The 25052-nt window shown below is 41.5% G+C and overlaps 1 protein-coding gene across 5 annotated transcripts in view; it reads right to left on the reverse strand.

The window, feature by feature from the left end:
- Nucleotides 1–3912: 3912 nt before the first annotated feature.
- Nucleotides 3913–25052, reverse strand: part of cadm1a (cell adhesion molecule 1a) — a 382219-nt gene continuing 361079 nt past the window's right edge. For all 5 annotated transcript variants that reach the window (XM_085798374.1, XM_085798376.1, XM_085798377.1 and 2 more), the window contains 2 exons: nucleotides 11237–11365; nucleotides 3913–5852 (listed from right to left, as the gene is read on the reverse strand). In XM_085798374.1, the coding sequence (XP_085654500.1) occupies nucleotides 5734–5852; nucleotides 11237–11365 (248 nt within the window). In that variant the 3' untranslated portion in view covers nucleotides 3913–5733. The remainder of the gene's footprint in view (nucleotides 5853–11236; nucleotides 11366–25052) is intronic.

The raw sequence follows: 25052 nt of genomic DNA on the forward strand, positions 1-25052 counted from the left end.
CATAATTTGTATTGATAATGTATGTTAAGCGTTAAGCGTATTGATACATTAATTGCCAAACATTGACAACATATTTTCATTTTGTTCAAGGAAAATTATGTAATCGTTGCAGTTTCTTGCTGTTGAAGATTGATTGTATAGAAAAATAATCTTGGGTTGGATTTGAAAGACTTTGTGATGTTAACTTCAGAAACGGCCAAATTTTTCCTTCAATTATATTTTGATCATTGACTGCATTTTGAAAAAATACCATATGCAGTTCATCAAAAGGATTTTGTCTATGTCTGAAGCAATTGTTCAGACTGTCAGACCGTCAGGCTTTGTCACCTGCAAACAGTCCTGAAGAAGAAAAACAAAACAATATTAGCTGCAGTATGTCAACAGTCCTCATTTTCCTGTGATGCTTCACCTTCACCTGTTAACATTTGAAGTAGAAAAAAAACAATAACAACACTGATTATTTTGGACATTAATATCTTTTCTTTTTTATTAAGACAAGAACTCTTCATTGTTTTGTAAAAATGTCTATTTATGAACCAATACAAAATATGTATGGGAATGTGGAACTCCTTTTCTCCAATAACACACATTAACATTTCCCAAGAACAGCAGAGAGACAAAAAGAATCAATCTAAAACAATGACTGGTGAAACAATCAAAACCTTTTTGGGAATCAAACGAGTTTTCTAAAGGCGGTGGTGTGTCGAAAGTGACAGTAGTACAGCCACAACAAGTTTCTGATCCTGCTTCATTCCAATAAACAGTGTACTCTTTATGACCTATGTCAACACAAAGCAATACTTAACACATCTTTTACAGTGCACCAAATATTAAGAAAAACACAGAAAACATGTACAACATATATGCAAAATATCTCACCAATTTTGATCTAAAGTTATGTGTTGCACTTTGATTTAATGAGAATGTATTGTACTTGCTTTTATGTCACTGATAGGTGGGGCCTTAACTTTGCATTCTACCTGAGATGCAGTCACATCAGTCCGCAGTGCATGAACCTGAGACAGGACATTGTCAAAAGAATTTAACGTGGAGAAAATTACATCAGTTACACTGTAAAACCAGAATTCACTTTTGTTTTTACTTTACTGGGCATTCAATAGAAATTAAATGTAAATGCAATAACCTTAAATATCATTCTGTTATTCCCACACCAGGTTTGAATAATCAAACATTTTCAAATGCATTTCAGTAAGTTTTGTAGTTAATATTTAGATTGGGAATTGGATTAATCAGAAATTGTAAGGGGGAAAAAAAATTGGATCAAAACTCATGCCATTCCAACCCCCCCAAAAAGGTATAATAGTCACAAATGAAATATTAACGCATCAGCCTTAAGGGAAAGGACAATATTCACTTCTATTCCTTTATTGGCAAGTACATGTTTTGACGTCTGATTTAAATGGAGGCTGCCACATGTCACTGAAGCGAAATAGTGCTCACTGTAAAATACAAATCACACAATCTCAGTCTTACAGATGAAGTGACATCTGCTCTGTGATTTCATAAAGCAACGAGAACAAGTCAGTTAACAGTTTTAGCAGACACCAGACCGTAAAACATCTAACCTAATCAATACCCTCCCCCACCCCCACCCATCCACGTAACAAACACAAAACAGTGTCATCAGCATACAGTGTTAACTTAGTGGTAATTCCTTTCTGAGTACAGAAGTTTTAAATTAACTCAAGTTTGAACAGAAGAAAACAGTTGGAGAGAGTTGGACACGGCATCTTTGTCTTCAACATCCCTCCTGTAACTCCCATCTACAACTGCCACGCACAAATGGAAAAGCTTAAAAAATATGTCAACAGCTCCGCGAAGCCCACCTGCTGCCTTTCATAATGGCAGAAAAAAAAAAAAAAATACTGATTGACTTTAAAAATTGCGCAGATGTGATATGCTCAAGGAAAGTGAAAATTTGCACAATGCATTACACAGGAACCTTCTCAAATGCCTTGGACAACTGTAAACCTACATTCTCAATATGGAAAGACTTAATGCTGTCTTCATGCATGACCATGATATATTAAAGCTATCACATTGAATGTGTTGCTCATTCACAAAATCCAATCAAATGCTTTAACATGGCAATAAAGTACTGGATTTCAGATCTGAGTGTACACATGGCAAGCAGCTCCATTAAGGTCCAGATAATCCATTAATTTTCCCAAACAGGGTTGAGTGTAAAGGTGGTGTTTAGTGACATTTTCAGCATGAAATCAGGTGAAATCTCTCACTGCTACAGTCATGAGGAGAGTGCAAAGCAGTGATCCTTCAGGAAAAACTAACAAATATTTAAAACACCAGCCAATGAAGAAAATATCTGTACCACTCTGACAAATGTGTTGCATTCATTGGAAACACACATAAGCCAATATGACAACATAGAAGGCAAAGCTGGAAATGCAGCATACACAAGCAAATACAGGAACACTGTTAACACTGCCACAAGCAGCTGGGAGAGTCAATCCATTGTTTAATCTAAACAATGCTTCCTGGTTGTGAAGGACTAAGAATTATGTCATTAATGGGCGAGGCCAAAAGTTTTAGAGCACAGAGGACAATGAGCGATTTCATAATAAGAAAATAATGACATGAAAATAATAAATTATTAACCTTTCAATATTAATTAAAAATTACATACTTAATGATACAGTCCATTAACTTGTTTCAGTTTACCAGAATATGTAAATATGTAAATATATTTAATACGAAATATGTATTAAATATTATTATTTAGGAAGTTAATAATAATAATGACATTACTAATAATAAAATAATTACATTTTATTATTTTGGTCCTGTCTCAGCTTCTATTCTTCTGAATATATATACAAATGCGCAGACGTGCACAGAAACTAAACATAAGTGGCAGTAGTAGCAAGTAAACAAGCTAATTACACTGGTTTATCACCTCTACGTGGGCTCTGCCGTACATTTATGCAGTTTGAGACAGAATATTGTTACAGTAGTAGAGCAGCTCCAGGGCATCACAGCCTGAGGGAGGGGTGATGGCTGTAAACTATAATGGCAGTGCTGAGTCATACAATTGTTTTCTGTATTTTCAGTGTTTCCTTAGGGCACATTTTCTGTTGTCAAATGGGTGGATCGATTTACTCATTGGCTTTTGTTTTATTTATTTGCATCAGCTGAAATTCCATGACTTAGCTGAGACATGGCACTTATTATGCCTCTGTAACATTTAAGTCAATTGACTACATAGTCACTGAATATGACATGTCATATTTAAATGAAATGTTAATGATCATAAAAGTCATTGTGATTGTGTGAAATGCATTTTTAAAAAAAAATCTTTATCAGTAATGTAAGATCAAATGATATCTTAATAAAAGAACCAACTTTGGAGATTCATTCCCCCCCTTTTTTGTTACAATTTTGTTTGTCCAGTTGCTACTTCAGTGCAAGTTTAATTTGAAAAACCACAGGAATAAGTGCCTTAAAATAAATACACTTGCAGCCACTGTTGGGGTTGATAAATTTGTGTTGATAAACTGTTAAGAATAATTTAATATGATACACAAAGTCGTGAACTATTCATGCTTTGCTTGTTTGAATGTTAAACGTGCACAGATAAAGTAAAGACTCATTAAGTGAGCTGCTTGCTGTGTGAACACATAATAATGACAAATAATGCCATCAATAGACCGTCATTGCCATGTTAAGGGGCCTGGGCATCGATGCAAACCATGGATTACCACCATGGAGCATGACTTGTTGTGTATTAAGTTCTGTTACAAACAATTAATTACTTTTGGCATTCCCCAGTGCTCCCCAGCTGGCACCACAGAAAAGAGATCCTCATTCAGTTTTGGCAGGTGATATGTAAAGCAAAGATAGAGAAGCAGATGGAATCGGCTTTTTTTTCTCCTCTTCTTCTTTTTTTTGTTTGTTAGCGCATACACACATGCAAAAAATATCAAATGTTTAAGCACTCAACCTGCTGCACCAAAGCAAAAACGATAGGATATATTCAGAAAGTGTGATGAGGGCGGAAAGACTGTCCTGTCTCTCTTAGCGTTACAGTTTGAAGACATTTACTTTCCCGAACATTTGCTCGTTTTACAATTTGACAAAACTCACAATGACCGTGATACAATAAAATCCACAAAGGTACTCCATTGTAATTCTAGTAAGTTGTAAAAAATATCTCATAGTAAGGATTAGTGTACAATACAGTTGTGATTCCGTTGGCTTGATTTACACTGGATTGTGTTTCTATGAAATAACATGAACCTGCTAATGGGAGGACCTGGACTGCCATGGCCTTTATGTTTTTGTGCAGCTTCTTAAAAGTAACAATTTGAATGTGATTCGGTTTGGAGTTTGGTTAAGGCTGTTCCTCTTTTCAGTGATGTTATGTACAGTATTCTTCTGACTGCTGTTTGGCCAATATCAAATATCAATCCCAATGTTTTTTAACAGCCTTTCATCAGTGAAACATCTCAACTGAGAAAAACAAGCAAACAAAAAAAAAAAACAATTAACATTTTCTTACTTTCCTATTTGGAAGAAACTATATTCAAGAGCGGAAACAGATGGAAATCAATTGAATCTCATCATTACAACTCAATAAAAGCCAGTGGGGAAAACAGGGCTACCGTTCAGCCAAATAAAAATAAAAATAATACTGAACAGAGGAAGAAATTACCATAATGAAATGGCAGCGCAGTGACAAGAAAAATAAAGCACTACTTCTTCTTGCTAAGAAAAGTAATTGTTTAAGATGCAGCAGTGTATCTGCTCTGGAGAACAAAATGAGGCTGCTTCAATGAATTTAAAAGCTGACTTGGCCCAATAAAATGATCCTTTGCTGCCTTCATTTTGATTGATTATGTTTTGAACGTGATTGGAGAGGGGCATGGAGGGCGTATACAGTATATCCAACCTGTCTCTCATTTATGTCCTTTGTACAATGATATGTAAAGCATTCCATGCATTTTTGGAGCTGTCAAAACTTTGGGGGAAGGAGAAAAAAAAAAGCGAGAGGAAAGTAATGGCTTGAGACAAAATCACAGTATAGTGGATAGAGTTTTTGTTATGTAGGAGGGGGTGCGTGTGAGCAGATACATTTAGGAAAATGAATAAAGTGGCTGTGTAATTTTACCCTCATACAAAAGCCAACAGCACATTGATAATTACAAGTGGGAGAGATGAAACGGGAGAAGGGGAGCAAAGAGGTTATGCAAATGAGGATCAACACAAATCCAAAGTATGGGTAGAACGAAAAAAAGTCAGAACAAGGCACAGAATTTTCTGCAAATGGCTGAACTAAATAAAATTCGTACCAGCAGTTAGGGAGGTGTCGAATGGTGAAGCTCTCTACAGTGATTTCTGGCACACCCTCCCACCCCCAACCCGTCCCCCTGTCTTGAGTTTTACCGAAAACCCCCAACCCTCCCATTTTTTCTCCTCTTTTTTTTCTTCATTTTGATTTTTTTTGTTTGATTTTTTTTTACACACAAAACATTCCATCTACATCTGCAGACTAGACTAAACAACGGCTTAAAACCAGGCCTTCCTTTAAAAACCAATTTCTCCTCTGCTCCTTGACCCCTCTACTCTCTAAATTGATCCTGAACCGACTCCAATCCCTCTCCATCAGCCCGCCCCCTCCCCTCTGACCCATCTCCCGGCCCCTAAAACCAGCGCCGTGTCCCGAGGAGGACACTAGAGTGAGGGGTCCTGTGTTGATTAGATGTAGTACTCCTTCTTTTCGTCTGAGTTGGTGTGGCCACCCTCTGCGTTGATGATGGCTGTATCTGCGTCCGCTGCGTCGTCTGCTCCTTTGGCTTCGTGTGTGAAGTAGGTACCTGAGGAGGAGGGGATGAAGGACAGGGTCACGGACTGGGTAATAGCCTGCCGCTCAGATGATACAAAAGATTAAAATGTGCCCTTACGTCTCACAGCACCTAATTATGCAAATCTATCGCCATGTGGTCATTTCCACAAACCTAACACCAGCAAGCTGTAATATTCAGATTACACATCATTCCCCTTCTCTTTCAGACGAGATTGGCACATGAAAATCAGGGTTTTTGAAATAATCTTGAGTGTGGTGAAGAGCATGGCTCAAACCTTCAAATTAACCTTGTCAAGTTCAGCCGAAAAAAAAAAAAATTGAAAAAAAAAAAAGAGAAGCAAGCCACTTCAAACCTAATTTAGAAGATTTATTCATATCCTATCACGGTAGGGTTTGATAACGAAGGCAATATTCCAGAACGAATAGGAAAGGGCCATTCCACATGTAGAAAATAAAAAATAAAAGCACCAATGCTGCCAGAGTTGATAGATACAAGGTTTTCAGTGGTGCTGTAACACAATGTGTGACACGTTAAGACTGAATGTCAGAAAAAGCTTCTTTTGTTTCGTTCTCCTAATTTAAAGTCAAACATTTTATTTCTACTGCCATTTGGGCGGCCACTTTCTCTATATCTGCTACTTATTGTATCTGACTTTCGGCAATGCAGCCGGTTCTAACACTCATATCACAATTATGCAGTAATCCACCCCCGCCATGAGTTAATGCAGCCACTCTTCATTCTCAAGGCTGTGGGTTGTTTCAGGTACAGTAAGTGTTTCATTGACTAATTGTTCTGGAGAGTTTCCAGCAGAAGTAGTTAAAAGTTGTTTATCCTGGAATGCAACATGATATTTTTTTTTCTTTTTCTGAACTGACCCCATCAAACTGCAGTCTCAGATCTCAATGTTTCTCTGCAGAGATGTAGCAACGAATCACACTTTGGCCTCCTCATTATTCTTTCTTTAATATTCATAAGTGACATTGCACTTTAGCCTGTAAACAGCTTACACACACACACAATGCCATTACTTACAGTGCCTCCATTTTAGTTGTTTACTTGCATCTTACTGCTGATATTGAAAACATAATGTGAACAGCCTAACAGGATAAAATGACATATGAGAATGAAACAAAGGACTATTATTGTTTATTATAGCTTGTGTTAGTCCTACCCATCATTTGTATCATATTCAATACTTTTGTATTAAAGTTAAGTTATCGTTGAAATCCAGGGGGATGTGGCAGTCAGATGATCAGAGTTATAAAAAGTGCAGCTTGATTGTAAATAAATTGTCTTTTTTGAAGCAGAGGGCACCAGTCTTTAGCGATGCCTCATTGCACAGGCAAACTGTGTGTGTGCAAAACTACACAGAGTGTGTTGGGACCAGATTGAAACATACAGTCTGTAAACTGTAATAAATGATAAGAACAGACGGAGAGGGTAGTCATTTTTGCCATTCACCTTTGTTTCTCTTCCCAAATAACTTCTGTCTCATCATGTGATTGCTCACACTTCCTTTAAGCAACATCCCCACATATCATGCTCTAAACGTTAATTGACTGTAAAAAAAAATATTAATACTGTTAATGATGGTTACATCTCCAATAATAAGGTCCCATTTGTCATTGAACTCCCTTCCCCAGCCCATCAGAGACTCTCCATCACTTCCCCTCTTCAAATCCCGACTGAAGACTTTCCTTTTCACCCAAGCATTTAACCTCCCCTACCCTTAAAGCTATGGTCTGCGTTTTGAAAGAGGATGAGAAAAATTTGAAAAAAGCACCTCTCACACACGCCCGCCCCTCCCCTCTGAGCTCGTATGGCCCGCCCCTCGGGACCTCCTCGCGACACGCCTCCCTCCCCTCCCCTCACAGAGCAGAGCGGAGCAAGCAACAAGCCTGCTGCCTGCAGAAACCAAACGCGGCTTTGAATGCGGAGTAAAATGTCATATTCACAGTCACAACTTCCACAATAAAACCAAAGATTACCTGTTCAACATAAACTCAGCACTGCCGCTGCAGCCTGGGTCTCTCTGCACCGCGGCGCCGCGGAGCTCCAGGCCCCGACTCTTCCTGCTCCTCTCCCCCAGACACAGGACCCTGTCCTGGGTCACCCAGCGCTAAGAGTCTCCCTGTAGCATGAGGCTGTGCTCGGCGCTAGCCCACTAATACCGCCTCGTTACCGGCAGCTGGTGCACAGCGGTGGCATCGGGGCTGGCGCTGCCGCTGTGCACCAGCTGCCGGTAACGAGGCGGTGCCAGTACCGTCGTCGCCGTCCCCGGCAACGGGACCGCGGCGACCGCTGGTACGAGCAGCGCCGCCATTAGCAGCCGTTAGCACAGCCTCATGCTACAGGGAGACTCCTCGCGCTGGATGACAGGCCACAGGGTGCTGTGTCTGGGGGAGAGGAGCAGAGACACCGGGGCCTGGAGCTCCGCGGCGCCGCAGTGCAGAGAGACCGCTCAGGCTGCGGCTGGAAGCGGCTGTGTGTCGGGGAGAGGAGGAAGACCAGCAGCTCAGCAGGGCCGCGGTGTGCAGGGTGCAGACAGAGCACCCGGTCAGGCTGCGGCTGTGTGTCGGGGAGAGGATCAGGGAGACTCAACGCGGCACCGGTACCGGTAATAAGGGCAGCAACACATTCTGTGCTTCTGTACTGTTCTTCTCTGAATCCTAGTGGGGCTTTTTTTCGGCAGACCGACCGGGGGTGGGGGGCAGCAGGCGCTGAATTGGTGGGTTCATGTGTCTGTGGCTGAGCAGCTCAGAGCGGTTACAACTACTTGTAGTTTCTAAGCGGAGGGGGAGGGGACGAGGCAGGTCGAGGAGGAGCAGGCGGGGTACGAGCCAGTGGGAGCCGGACGGGGCGCGCGGCGCCCATTGGTCAATTTCTATGCAGGCCCACGGCTGATAGACTGAATGGATTTTTTTGGTTCTTTTTGCTATTTATATTGTGTATATCGGACCACAGGACCATAATCGCTGTATAAACGATGTTAATACTAATTACCAATGCTCCAAATCGTAGACCATAGCTTTAAGGTTATTTTTTTTTTGTGCCTTATGTATGTATTTTACTGCATCTGTAAAGCGTTTTTGGGTCACTGTAAAAGTGCTATACAAAATAAATGAATTATTATTATTATTATAAAATACAGTCATCCTTTAGTTTGCCTGGCTGTCCTTGCAGTGTGATGGCAGCTGTGGCCTTCACAGTTAATAAATCATAAAAGAATCAGTCAACAGGACACAGGATGTCTGGGTTTACTGTCACTGATCTTATAAGATCAGATGACTTTGTTAAACACTTGAATATTTAAGTTGAATGTTTAATTATGACATTAATGCAACATAACATGCATGTTTATTGGGATTAAGAGAATCAAGTTTTGTCTGAACTGGAGCGGTGTCGCTGACTGACTGACTGACTGACTGACTGACTGACTGATGAAGTTAAAGCCCCTGTAAACATTTTTCATTTAGTGTTGATTTTGGCGGCCCCTGTGGACGAAAGTGGCGGAATGAAGACTGCATTTCCCACTGTCATGAAGACGTTTGTCTGGCCGGCGCGTGTAGATTTGTTTTGGAAACGTCGGAAAGAAGACGGGACTTGCTTATTTATTTATTTTTTTAGCAGCGTAATGTATCTATTGGTATGGTTTGGTCAGTGGTCTGACCCGACCATGCCTTCCAGAGGTCTAGAATTAGACTACTTAGAAATAGCGTATCTTCACACTGATGGGCTCATTTGCTGTTGTAGGTAACAGATACACATCAGCAGAAACCAGAGACTTTTGCGTATCCAGTTAAAAGCTCCGTACAGGGGCAAACAGCTGTCATTGGAAGACATTTACCTGAAATCACAATATACTGCAGCTCTTTTCTCTAACCTACATGAGTGATTTTGTCATATGATGCTATAGCTATAAAATCAGTACTTTAGCAGAGCAGAGCAGCAATTAGGGTCTGTGGCTGCTGGTAAATAATTGACTGTGCCTCATTTACTGTTTCCCACTTCTACTGTCTGACAACAGAAACAGAAAACCATGCAAATGAGAGGAGTTTTATTGGGAATTCAGCTGTATCAGAAAACTGTGTATGTGAGCACAGAGTAGGAGAGAAGTGAATAGATGAGAGGCTGACACTGGCCGACACCAGGCAGAATACAAATACGGCATGGTGCAGCTATAGCGGGTTTTGACCTGGTCTTGTTGGTTTAATAACAGATTTATTCTGGTACCCTGCAGATATTATTGTCTTTGTAAAGATTCAAAAGATCATTTTAGAATAATTTCATATATCTGGACTTGTTGGGTTCCCATAGAGATCTGGGTCTGTGCGGCGAGACCATGCTCTGTGGAGCTTTGTTTGTTATCCTGCTAAACCCTGAATCACCAGGCCCTAATAAATCTTGTGTGTTTTTAAACACAGACCAGACTGTGGAGTGGATCAGGTTCAGACCACTGGACAGAGGTGAGGCTGCCTCTACACTGCCAGAGACAAAACAGACAAAAAAGATCCAGACCATTAGTTTGACGGCAGAACAGCTAAACTTTATCGGCAGGTCCGAGCGGCCGCTGACAGACGGCGGCGATGCAAGCTGAACAAACCGAGCCAGCAGACTGAGAGGGTAAGGTTGATTCCAAGTAAACCTAACCGTGTGGGTCCACTGTGCACCACTCCTATAAACTACTGCCAATATTATGAACCATGTTCCCCGATGAGATCCATCAGCAGACAACACAAATCACCAACATTCAGCTTCTGAACAAAAATCAAAGGGGAACACTGAGCTGCAGCATCACCCTACAATAAGAACATAGACTTTCACATCGGCTCATTTACAGTATTTCCTTTCTAAGGGGACTAATGTATCCTATTCCATTTCCTCCTGCATAAGAAAGATTATAGTGTAAAATTCATTATAGATTATAATTATTTCTGTGTTATGAGGGCAGCATACGAGATGCGTTGTACTACTCAGCATGAAAAATGTGATTTTACTCACCATCAGTAACCCGTAGCCCTAATTGCCATCTTTCCATTATTTGGATAGCATCCATCCAAGAATGTAAAGAGGGGTTTTCACAGTAATAGAGTAAAGAGGCTGCACCTCACCTCATAGACCTTATGCTTTAGATTATTTTAGAGGAAACAATAAGCTAATAAGAAATGTTATTAATAGGCACTGGCACTCTAGTTGATAGTTCATTCATTTACTTTAGCTGATGACTAGATGACTTGATGTGCAATCCATCACTCAGTGTCCTATCCAGAGTATTATTTTTGATTATTTAATTCATGACGTAGTAACATACTTCTGGTTACCAGAGCTGCTTTAATCTCCATAACTGCAGTCAGTAAAAAACATAAATGCGTTAGTTTGCTGGTGCCTCTCACCTTTGTGTCTTGCGAAGTAGCGCCCCAGGACGATGAGTAGACAGAGCATGGCAAACACGACCACAGCCACCACTCCTCCAATCACAGCGTGGTCCACTGTTCTGGGTGCTCCCTCTCCAGCTCGAGAGTCTGAAAGCAAAAGAAAAGACAAACTCAGTGTGGACAAAGAACATCCGCTGTGGAGCCGTCGGACAGGTAAATGCGACGAGCTGCAGAATAAAATCCAGAGCTGCCCAGTCTGTTATCATGAATGTTTGTGCTGTTCTCCGGTGCATTCTCCTTCAACTGGATGAGGATGAAACATCTTAAATGCAAATTATCACTCATACACTGAATATTACTCAATAACAAATCTAGACGGGACCATTAGGGACATCAAGTTCATGGTGAAAACAGAAAATATTACATCTGTCCTTCATTATGAAAACATTTCAATAAGACTGTTTTTCATACACAAATCCTGTTTTAACTTCTGTTTCCAATGAAATTAAATATCATGACATACCAGGCCACAAATCTCACACTGAGAAGGTTATTTGTTAACTTCAGTTTTGCTAATTGCTTATTTTCTTAATTAAAAGGTTAAATTCATGATCTTGATTGATTGTGGGTGTCTACAACATATTTTCTAAAGGCCTCTTGTCTTTGCTTGTCCAGACTAAAACACAACCTCTTTACACAAGTCCTGAAAACCTTAGAGTAGTGTGACATGTCTTCAAACTCAAACACAGTACATGTGGTCTGAAGATCTTGGCTGGAATGCTGTCAACTGTAGGTACTGAACTTAATTACCAGTTATTGATTTGATTGTTCCTTGTTGTTTTACAAGAGAAACATTCTCACCAATAGCTCCACTATGCTACAGCAGAGTGAATGGGAGCAGCTGGTGGTGGTGGAGCTGGATGATTCACATAAACGTTGCATCGAAGTGTAACCTAAAGTTAATTCTGCATCTACAAAGCACTTTTGTGCCAAACATATACTCGGCTATGCATTACAGATTCATTTTGTGCTTTTAGCTTATTTGGATACCATTACACTAAACACTTAACCTTCACTTCTGAGCTAATGCCTCTTTCTAAAGACTTATTTTGCAGTGAACAGGGGATGCCAGATAAAAAGTGAAGCCAGGACACTGTACAAGAACCCACTCTTAGCAATCACTTCACGTGGAACAGACCTTCAGCCTCTAGCATCCATTACCTGCCGTAACTTGCTAAAACCCCTCCATAGGCTTCTCCAGCCTTGTTCCACACTCAAGGGATTTGCTGAGTGAGCTCCAGGAAGCAAGCGAGAGCAAGCCACAATTTATTAACGAATAAGAGGAAACAGAGGGAGAGAAACACCATGGATAACATCACCTACCGCCCACCTCTGCATTCCCCTGCATCACCCAACCTGCAGGCATGTTGGAGTAAAGGTGGCAGTGGGGGCAGTAGGGGCAGCGCGGCGCTACCTGTCAAACCCAACAAAACATTACCTGATAGATCTAATAGGTTATTTTGACTTGAGATTTTCTTTTTTAGTGTTGGGCAGATTCAATTAAACTGAGCAGGAATCCTTCTGACATCCAATTCGCTCTTGTCAGGCTGCTAAAGCTGTGCTTTAACACACTTTCCTATTACGATGTTAATGTGGTCTTTGGCTTTGGGGGAAGTGGGAAAGTGTGTGTGTGTGTATAGTGTTGTCAGGGAGGTGGGGGTAGGTTGAACGGTTGCAGGAAATCATCCTTGGTTGTGTATATTAGACTTTCCTGATTTAAGTCTCCACAACCATTTTCATTATATCACATGTTGCTACATATCGGGAGGATTCACCTGTGTAAAGTATAAACTCTAAATGACAAGTCTGGCCTGTTGGTGGTGCTAGAGGGAAGGTCCAGGGGTCATCAGAAGCTACCTATTATTTTGAAGACAGCAAGGTATCCACGGCTATCTCCATGGAAACCACTTTTTTCACCCCTGGTTGCCTTAAGATTAGAAACCCTTATGTCTGACAGCTTGTTCTCTTCATTGGAGTTATATGATGCTTACACTTGACTGCACCATTCCATCAAGAAGAAATATTCTACACTGTGGATCATTTTAAACCCATTTCACCGAAATTCAACCTGACACAAGTGATATTTCTGGAAACTTTGAGATCTCCACCAGAATTTTAAAATAAAGTTGGAAGAAGTTTTTGAAATACCAAAGTGCCACAATTTCCATCGAGATATTTGACAGCAGGGAAGAGAGAGACAAAAAAATAAGAAGAAGGTCAACAAAATCTAGAAGGAAATCTCCTCTGGGGATCATGAATGTCAGGGATTTCATTTCACGGCTACCAGTGGTGACTGTCAGATGACATGATTGATCACACAGAGGACACAGAAATAGCCTACGGAAATTGTACTTTAAAGGATGATTCTGATGTAATACAGTGTGGATCTTGTATTTATAGCTTTGACCACCGCCCCTTTATAATGAAACTGTAGCCCTAGTAGAAACACAGATCTAATCTGCGGGTGTTAATGAATCCTCCACTACGCTGTTTTCTCTTCATTAGAGCTGACAGTTTGTAAATGTGTATGTTTTGTCATTTCATTTTGCAGCACTTAGTCTGTGCCCAATTAGGACATAATGTAACAATGATCCACATGTCGGGAAAAGTGCAGTATGAAATGTTCAAGAAACAAATAGTTTGTCTCTTGTTTCCCAAACTTGACAGAGAACAAAGAAAACAAGAAAACAGAGAGAAGCTCTTTGCTCTTATGCAAAAAGAAAAAAAGCTCATGAAATCCTAACAGCACCTAATGTGCTCTACCTATAAACAAAACAAAAGGAATTCATATTCATTGTTGTCGCGGGAGGATTCTGTTGTGTGATGTTTCATGGATTTAGCTGTGCTCGTGTGTTTTGTCATTACTGATCATGCATTGCCAGCCACGCTCTCTCGACACACCGCCCCCCTCCCCTCTCATCTGGGTCTGATTGCAACAAAATCTTCTTAAAGATGTATTTGATTTAAAAACCGAAGTGATCACAAAGCTCTGGATGTTTGCTGCCTCTCGAACTTTTTCTGGTGAGCTGCGTTGTAGCGGCATTAAAGAGTTCTTGGTGGAATGACAAAGCAAAACAAGAAAGAGAAAAGGAAGAATCTGAGAAATGGTTCCATATTTAACGAGCCCTGTTTGTGAGGCCAAAGAAGTGTCTGGGTGTTGCTGTCAGTCTGTGGAAGCACTCAGTGCCAATGATACCATAGAAAGCAATTTGCATGTCATATCACTGAGTATCACTTATGAGCAATTACTGTCACCTAGTGAAATTCAGTACATTTGTCTTATTATCTCACATGGCGAGTCAAACTTCAAATTGCATGGGTCATTGTTTTAGCAATCAAAGGAGCGCACATCCCAGGCAATTTCAGTCATTGTGTGTCCTCAAAAGTCATTTCTGTTGTGGATGAAAAGCACCTACGAGATCCACATCAAACCATTCCCTCCGACTGCAGCTCTTAATTACAATACAGGAGGAAAAACAGAGGAAGTGCCTGAACGTGCAACTGAAGCCCAGATTTACATGTAACCACCATGGACACGTATAACATTACGTGACAGCTGTCCTTCTTCTTGATACTTGTAGTGCCTATAACCTTAAACTACATCCCACAGATCTCCAGCCTTTTAAACATAATTTTGTCATTGAGTGTTCACTCTCATCAACACTGTTTCCATCAGCAGTGAGGCAGCTGTATTACAACAAAGACTGAGCACCACACAGCTGATATGTAACATTAAAGGGATAGTTCACTCAAATTTGAAATCACCCTCATGTCGACTAAGGGCTGGGAGAAGTTTCAGAGTCCTCCGTGGCTTCTCTGAGTTACAGGGGGTCTTGGCGTAGCAGTGCATATAACGGTTGCAAATGGATACCAACTGTCTTCGTAACAAAAAGACACACCAAAAAACATCCAAATACCTCCATGCTGCTCGTATGTAATGTCTGTCTTGTATTGAAGCCCCAAAATGCGAAATTGTTCTGAAAAAAATTAAGTAAGTCTATATTTCAAGCTTGTTTGCAGCGGAAGCTTCTCTTCCTGGTTAATTTTTTTCGGAACAATTTTGCATTTCTGGGCTTCAATACAAGACGGACATTACATACGAGCAGCATGGAGGTATTTGGATGTTTTTTGGTGTGTCTTTTTGTTATGAAGACAGTTGGTATCCATTTGCAACTGTTATATGGACATGCACTGCTACGCCGAGACCCCCTGTAATTTAGAGAAGCCACGGAGGACTCTGAAACTTCTCCCAGCCCTTAGTCCACATTAGGGTGAGTAGATAATGAGTGCAATTTGAATTTTGGGTTAAACTATTCTTTTAACTCATTGAGTGCCAACCACGTAATTTCTCGTTTTTCGTTCCCATGCGTTGAGTGCCAAAAACGAAATTTTTCGTTTTTTGCTTTTTTTTTAAATTATGAAAATAGACACTTTAATACACATTATATGTAAATTTGGGGACTCTACGACGAGGAGAACTGAAATAGATGACGATCAAAGTCACATGACAGCTCATGATCTGGAAGTTTTTATCATAACTCAGCTTCTGCAAACGGAGTTCTGCATGCAGATGCAGCAGCTGCTCCGCTGCTGCTCCGCTGCTGCTCCGCTCTCACCTGCGAGGCTGCAGCAGCTGGGAGCTGAACCAGGAAGCTCTCAGCCCACTGTCCCGCCCGGTCTTCATCTGGAGCAACACCGTGTCCTCCCCAAAGTCCTCCCGCGGTAAAATCTGATGGTCTCTGGGCCAAAGCAGACCGGCACCACCGACCCGTACCCCAGAAGGACCCCGACCACCGGCGGGACCGGTGTTCGCGAGCCGCTGTGGCCGACAGAGCCTCACGTTCCGTGGCGAGAGGCTGTGACACGGCACGGTGCGTCTGTGTTATTGCTGTTTAGTGGCGCCCCCCCCCCCGCCCCCGATGGTGGTTTTGTGAATAGAACAACAATTGTTGTGTATATTTATCTTATACGAGCCCTTTGATCCAGAAATGCGAGTGTGAGAAGAGCGACAGACACAAACAGCGCACCTTTCATAAAAGACGCTCTATCTCCTTTTCTAGAAAAAAAGGAGGGATTTTGGTGAAACCCAGCCATGTTTAGCTTGACTTTTCTCAGGAACGGAGGCACGTAGAAACAAACGGTTTGTGGTCATTTGAAGCATAAAGTTAAACCTTTCAATTGAGCTACAGTATGTGTTGGTGGCAATAATATAGAATACACTATGGCTCTAAAATAAAAAGTCAAATATGGTCTAATTTGCCGGTACACTTGACTAAAACTTTGGAAAGGAGCGCGGCACTCAATGAGTTAACATCTAGCTGGTGGAGGCTGAGCTCCATGCAGCTGAAGAGATGTTGGAGGAGACCAAAACAGAGCGTTACGGAACGGAAATGGTAATGTATGGGACATATGTGACAAATTTGAACTTAAATACTTAATTGGGATCTGAAATAAATCAAGCAGGGTTGGCTGAAAGATCCATCCCTCCAACCATCTATCCATTTGCTAAGCGCTTATCCGTGAAGGGCCACAGCAGCCTGGAACCTATCTCAGCTGACATACAGCACGGCAGTCTATCACAGACCTGATTTATAGAGACAACTCCATGTTCACATTTACTCCTTTGGGCACTTTAGTCCGTTAACCTAAAGCCCCTGACACACCGCCACGACGCTTCCCGACGCGTCCCGACGCCGACGGCTTTGGCCGACGAGTCTGTCGCCTCTCGTCGGGAGAAAGGAAAAAGTGAAACATACTGCCCCGACTGCCGACCAGAGCGACTGAGTGGCGAGGACTCCCCCATAGAAATACAGACCCATACAGACCAGGGGCAGCTCTGCTCACTGTTCATTCAAACAAACTAATGCCACTCCCACAGTTAATTTCATCAATGAGACAACATTAATCTCCCCAAAACAATTTAACCAGCCACGTTTTAACAGCGCTAAAGCCGAAATTAAAACAGTTTTTAGCAGCTTACTGCTGTGGCTCGGTTGCCGCGAATTGGCGATAGCCGATGCTAATTTCTTTTAGCCCGTCTATGGTGTTTTACATTACACGTTAGCATTAAGCTAGCGGGCTTTATATGCTTAGTTGTGAGCTGTGTGTGTTTTGAACGTTGTTTCAAACTATGTGGGTTTGATTGAACATCTTTGATGTTTAAATATATATATTGCCGCTTAATATATTGCTTTACTCCTCTTTTTATTTTATATACCATTTTTACTGTAGGACAGGCTAGGACACCGTTTGTTTACTGTGGTCACTTCCGTCCCTCCCACACACCGCGCTGATTCGCTTAGGGCACCGCCAATCAGAATCGCCATAGCTAGCACACAGCCAATCAGAGTACCCGACGAGTCTACTCTCCCAACGGCCGACGAGTCCCGACTGAGCATGTTCAATCGGCCCCGACGAGATCCGACAAGAGCCGAGGCTCCCCGACGGAGAGGAACACACCAAACAGACGAGCTGCCGACGCCGTCCGACGAGGCCAGACGCCCGACGGTCGGCTCGGTGTGTCCCTGGCTTAATGCACATATCTTTGGACTGTGGGAGGAAGTTGGAGAACCCACAGAGAACCCACGAAGGCACAGGAAGGACATGTAAACTCCACCTTGAAAGGCCCCAGGTCACTGCAGCACCCTCATACAAATTTGAAAACCTAAATTCCTTAATTGTAAATTCAAGGCTTGACTTTGCTTTCTCTTTTAATGCCATTATGTTTTTTCTGTCTGTTGTCGGCCCCCTGCTCCTGTACAAAGCCCTGAAGATGCAAAAACAAAACTATATGTTTTCATATTACGTTGTTTTGTTGTGTGGACTTGGATCTCAGCACCAACAAATAACTCAGTCTCTCTTTGAAATGTGCCTGAAATATAAATGATAAATCAAGAACAGGCTTCAAACAAACAAGGTGTCCACAGGGCTAAACAATGCAGGCAACAGTCAATCAAGAGTGTGGTCATTCTGGCAGGTGTGGGGGTTGGAGGAAGGCCTACCTTAAGTGGGAATGTGGAGTATCTCATTTTCATAAGACATGTTGACAGAGGCTTGATTTGAGACAGAGGAGATCTCCTAATTGGATCTTCTAATCTGCTAATTAAGCATTAGTGATTCCAGTGGCATGCCCGTGCTGCCTGCAGATAGAGGGGCAATCAGGAATACAGCAGTGCTATGTGGGTGGGGTGTCATAAGAGCACATTGGCTTGTCAAGATCTACTTCCATTGCCCACAACACTCTCGGTTAAAGAGTGAATGTAATTAAAGTCCCAATGAACCTATTCATTGAACCTATTTAAAAATGTCAGTTATATCTTTTGCCTCTTGGGTAGCGCACTATGCTGCTTACATACAGAGCACCTCGGCCTGAGATTTATTGTGTCTTTTTTCGTCAAAAAGTGTGAGTTTATAAAGACGGCAGGGCCATTAAAAGACACTGAGCGAGAAAGACGCAGCGAAGGGGTCAATAAACTTTGAAAGGAGATGATTAAAAACCAACGTCATAAAATTTTGACTTCTTCAGTGATATGATATCTGAGTTTTACCAGCCTAATCGCTGATTCTGAAATGTGTCCTCTGTGATTTAAAGACCTCACTACTTTTGATTTTCGTTAAAGCAGCTCAAACAGGGTCAAAAACATTCAGGATTGCAACCCAAATTGATGTGATAGAGGCTGCGATAGCCTGACTTTGAGTCCCCCCAGTGTGGGTGAAGCTCCAAAGAAATCAATAGATCCTCCATTGCCCATAATGGAACCTACAGCATCTCTCCATCATAATCCACGCCAGGCCGAGAGCCCTGATAGCATCAAGGTCATTCTGTGTTGCTTTCTGTGTAAAATTGATGCTGGGTTCCATTACGATCACGGCAGGAGATACATTTTTCATTTACATATGAGGAGGGTAATGTGTAATGTGTCATGAGAATAGATGTTGACTCTGGGTTGTTACCAAGAGCATCACTGCTGAACAACATTGGCCTTTCCTTTAAATGTGCAACTTGACGATTCCTGCATTCCTGTTGTTCAGTGTTAACAAAGTGAGAAGAGTTATTGTGTGGAAGTTGTTAAAGTCTTGTGCAGGTTTCTCAATCTTCTCTAGAGATCGGTTTCCAGGACCTTTTTCATGCTAACTCAGTGCTTCCAAATTCATGGCCCACTTCAAAAACTCAAGAATGATCCAAACCGACAACAATACAGAGGTCGGATAATGCTTTCACAGAGCAATTAGCTTTAATAATAATGATGGAACATCCAAGGACTGAACTGAAAGCAGGGGAAGCTCATTTTTTCTTTTTTGTTTGATGGGGGGGAGAACACTTTCCTCACTCTTAATTTTTTTGTTGCTAAGCAGCTAGCTACTTTAGTCCAGTTTAGATGTAATTCGTCAGCACAGAATCAAACTGAGATTGCACACAAGTAAACAAAATGATCCAATGTAAGCAACATAAAATTGTCTCCTCACAGTGATGGGCCTTAAAGTGTAAAAAAAAAACAATGAAAGGAGATTTTCAACAGTTTTTTTTTCATGTTTTTAGAGATAATTCGATTTAAAATGTGTAAACATTATTCATATGATCAATGAGCTTTCAGCCACATAAATTGTAAATCATCCAACTTGCACACAGGTGATATGACTAAGGTGCGTTCGCAGCATTGCATAACTTATTTTCTAGGACAACACAGTGTATTCCAAGATATTTTTTCTCTCCTTTCCATGACAGAAAAACTGGATTGCAACAGTACAGATCACCAAGCCAGTGAAACTACTTCAGTTACCTGTTTTTCATATAACACATCCTGCCTAATTTCCACATGACTTGAGGAAAAAATGGTTTATGCACCAAAAGGACACTCTGGAGAAACATCTTCTACAGACAGCATCATACTGTATATTTTTACACCATTGTTTCACTGGCAAGAGATCTTTGGGAACTCCACTGTGAACATAGGATGCTTAAAGCAAAGAATATAAAGGCTAAACCAGAGGTTGTGGCTCTGCTGTTTATGACAGAGACTGTGGCAGCGTGCGTCTCGATTTAAAACACTTGCATCCATTGTTTTCTGTGTCAGGTTGATTCACATTGACACATCAGAATATGGCACTTTTCTATTATCACATCTGCTGCTCTGCTGCACCTTGACCAATTCTCTCTCTCTCTCTCTCTCTCTCTCTCTCTGTGTGTGTGTGTGTGTGTGTGTGAATGGAGGTGTCACTTGATGTTCTGCGACAGGTTTGGCACTGGAGGTGTTACTTTGAAGTAGCAGCGCAGTTCACAGTCAGAGTACTGCTACTGCAACATGCTACAGAGTTCACACTGCATAACCAGGGTGGCCAGGAGCTATGCTTTATGTAGCAGTGAACTCTCTGCCCTGTACAGACATTAGCATCAGGGTTTTACCTGGTTTGGCTGTTTAACTGTCCATACTCACTTGAACGTGATTGGCTGGATGATGGATTGGATTACCTGAACTGTCAGAGCTGGTTGGAAATAACCAACCAAATAACTGGCCTTAACTCTGTTGAACTTAGGCAACTTTTGTTTTACATTGCTTCCTTGTGTAAAGCTCTACATATCATTACTATTCTAAAGATTTTTATCATTAGCCACTTTAAGACAGGATCTCTGCTGCCACCATGAGCAAAAAAACACTGAAAACTTTGAGTAGTAAAAGGCAGGATACATTTCTTTTCTACTTCTTTAAAGTCACGTCATTTTAAATTCAGCAGAAGACAAAGTGTCTTGGCCGTGTTGCCAAGAAACACTGAGTCAGGCCCTAACTCTGTGCTGTAATTAAATTAGCCAAAACAGTGGAACTTCAGTTCATCATGAATCTGAAATCTTTTCTCTTTCTTCAACTTTTCTTTCACACATAATTGACACTTGTAATTAACACATCACTCATATGTAATTTGAACTCACTTCCTGCTACAAGAATTTGCTTCTTTTAAAAATAGCAAGCTCCAGCGCAGCTCAAGATGACACTTGGGTAATCTCTCAAATTGGATTGAATATTGTCTAGTCTCCACCTGATATAGGTGCGTACATTATTTTTTTCCGTGATATCCCTTGTGTAATATAAACCTTTGTCTGCATAATGAATTTGATTTTTTGATGCCAAACAATATAACAACATAGTCATGAGAAGAAAAGCAAATGTTCCAACTCCTTGCAAAAATAAGCCAATGGAGTGTTATCGCCAGGGAAACCTTGCATCTTGTTTTTTTCTTCTCTCTTTTGATGGAGCCATTCATCATTTATCTAATCAAGGCCGGTCTTCATCCAAAATGTAATATAATTATGGGATATAACTGTTCTCAGGATATTAAGCTGTATCTAGGCCACAGCTAGCTCGATAAACACCTTCTAATAATGGCTTTTAGTGGTCTCAGGAGTGACTTATCCTAACACACAGAGGACTCTCTATGGCTCCCAAGGCCAAATGAGTTTGCGGCTTGTTGTAGAGATGCACATCAGTCCTGTTAATGGGGACAGCGTTTGGAAAAAAAAGAAAGAAAGAAAAAAAAAAGAAGCGAAGCCCAGTGGAGCTTCTCTCCATCCACCAGACTGCCCTTTCTTCTCTCATGCGTGATTATCAAACCCCCACCCCTCCTCTGACACTCTCCTCCCACCCCGCTGTCACCGAGCTGCCTCCAGCCTCGGTCATTTCAGCAACAGCTGAAAAACTCCCCTGGATTTATGCTCATGGTTGTGAAAGGTGATCAGAAGCCTGGTCTGCGTGTGTGTTCATGCTGAATGACACCAGACACCAGATATCTGAGAATTCTCTATTAGAAAATGTAATCTCTTGCCCTTAACAGAGATAAGGTCAAAACAACTGACGGAGTGATATGTTCATTATGAGGGAAATGTCATGACATTACTTATCATCAAAAAGCAGAAAATAAATAAAGTAAAAGTGTTTTTTTCTTTTTTTTTTGCAGTCCAAAGTGAAGAATATTGTTAAGGTCAAAGTCACAGAAATGTAAGGTTCTGGTAAAAATGGACTCCCAGAGTCAACTCCTGTGTCTCCTCTGCGCTTGGCACATTGATAACAACAACAACAGAAGCGACTGTGCATCCTGATGTTTTGAGACAGAATACTATCAGTGAAATGACATCAGGGGCTTTGTGTAGATCTGTGTACACAGCAGACAGCCCTGGGTGAAGGAACTGTGCCAGGCAAATGAGGGGCTAATCCTGGAAAAGAAGCCAGAGACAATGGCTACATTTACATACATGCAGTAAACAGACCATAGTACATCCTCTGGTCAAGGTCGTACTCTGAGTTGAGCTGTTTACACGAACCTTTACCACTGTAGCGCACCTCAGTGAGTCTACCTATTACCATAAAACAACACACATAAGGATTGTTGTGATTATTTGCAGCTTCAGCTTTTTTCTCATCACTGCTCCCATTTACAGGAAACGCAGAAAACACGACGGGTTGTAGGGGATATTCAAGTGTTAATTTTGTCACCTCTTTTGTCACCTCTAGGGCAACTCTCTAGATGCATTTATGTGATTGAAGCAATTTGCTGGATCCCTTAAATGTCACTTTCCCTCTCAACCACTTGCCACGTTTACTAATCGTCCTCATCTCCACATTCACATGTCTGCAAGGGTCAAGTCTAAGTAAAAATCATTATCTTACTATGTCTATCCAGATGTGTAGACATCGGTGTGCAGCTCAAAATTTGTCACTGTGCGTGGTTACATGAAACACCTGACCTACACGGACCAATGCAGATCCCAGTAGTAGTACCACCACATGTGCATCCACAGCTGTCTACAGATGTTGAAAGTATATTTGTGCTTTTAGAGTCTGAAGCTAAACACTGATGACATTGCACTAACAGGCTAAAAAAAATTACAATGCTAAAATACACGTTCATAAACCAACTGACCTGCAATGCTGACCCAATAATGACACTCCGGGGATCACTAAAGCTATTGCAGTTCATCCTGGTGGGGGACCTTGAATGTCTGTAGCAAAGTTCAGGACAATTCATCCAGTGTGAGCAGAGGCATGACACCGTGGACCACGCTGCAGCCCAACGAGATAATCAAGCCCGACTCCAAAGTCAAAGTTAAGTCATGTAGAGTTGAACATTGGTGAACTTTAACATGCAAATTTGCTCGACTGACCCACTGCAAATCATCTTGACAAGAATGACCTTTTGAGCAAATGAAGAGTCTAAATTACTATATTAGAACCAAGCAGAGCAAATGACTGTCACTGCATATCCTGTCTTTTGCAAAGAAGTGCAGATGTATTTCTCCTGTGCCACTCTCTTAGCGCAATGCCTACCCCGGTTAATGCACTCATATAGAGTGTATATAATGACTGGCTGCCACTAGAGAAAACAAGCAAGTGTATAAACACTGTCAGGAAGTCTCAGAAGGACCATTGTAATTGAAATTCCATATAATGGTTTAATCACAGTTACTTGGCTACTTGAATTAAAGTAACTGTGTGTTTAAAGTCGTCCTTCCAAATGTGTCTGAATCAGTGTGGACATGTTCCTAATTTCTTAATTTGACACTCACAGCACCGCAGCTGCATACAGTAATAAATGCAGAGAAGAAAAACAGAAATCTGTCATTATGTGAAGATGGATGCCCAGCAGAATATTTTAGCTGTTATCCCTGTACGCCTGCTTTGTCATGCTATTTTGGCCGTCTTTGAGACGCAGTGTTGTGGCACAATCTGTATCAGGTGTAGCAACGCTGACGGTGATAATAAGATCCTTTAGCAAGGCTGAGTGCATGGTGTGGGCCTCTAATCCATGCCTTACCTCAAAGGAAATTCAGACCAGCTTACATGCATGGATGGTGTCAGGGAAAAAAAAGAGAAGAGAGAAAATCTGCTCTATTCCATATAGCGCTCACATTATAGCCAGAGGTTGTATCAGTGCCACTAAAAGGGAGAGAAGCCAATGACAATGGAAATCCAGGACTGGGTTTGTCTCATTTACACGAAATACTGAGGGTATTTTTTGTGTGATTTTTGACAGAAATATCTGTTCAATGACAAATCCCTGGTTGTATCTTTGTGGAATCAGTCTGGGAAAACATTCACTCTCACTGTCTTTGCCAGCACTCAAGAGTGAGAGCCAATGGGAACAGTAAAGAAAATGCTACAAGAAAATGACCAAAGCCTTGAGGGAGCCGGTGGAGCTGAGAGTACAAATTAGGAAGGAGGAGAGGGAAAAACAGGCGACACAAGATTTAATAATTATCAATGCCGTTTCCTTTCATATCTGTTTTTTTTTTATTATCTCTTTTGGAAGCCTGTTCAGTTTGTCAGCACGTTGCCCATATCGCCAAATAAAGCTGTTTTGTCTTGTCATTTCCCTGTCCTGTCATCCTTCGTGCCAACTTTGTCCTGGCCGCGCTAAAAGTACAACCGTCTCCGCTGAAAGTTGCAAGACTTTGTTGCTGTCATGGCAACACAGAGCCAAAATGCAAATTGTAATAAGGAGCATTCAAAAAACAAGGACGATGCAGGTCACGTGTCCTGGGATGCCGCCTTGCACCACGTTTCAGTGTAGTTCAAATTACAACTAAAATGTGTGAGGAGTAACTCCTGCCTTTAAGCTCATCAGCCTGCTTACAGCTGGTGTTAATGCGTGTTCCTGTTATCTCTATTCTGCCTGTATTGCGATCGGTTCACAGTACACATATTAAGCAGGTGAAGCTGGCAGACTTGAAGTCTGCTGCAGGCTCAGGTCAAAGGAAAGGATGAGGGATACTGCCAAGGAGCTGCAA

The sequence above is a fragment of the Trachurus japonicus genome, chromosome 14 (genome assembly GCF_045865225.1).
Source record: "Trachurus japonicus isolate A0001 chromosome 14, Traja_1.0".
Taxonomy (NCBI): Eukaryota; Metazoa; Chordata; class Actinopteri; order Carangiformes; family Carangidae; genus Trachurus; species Trachurus japonicus.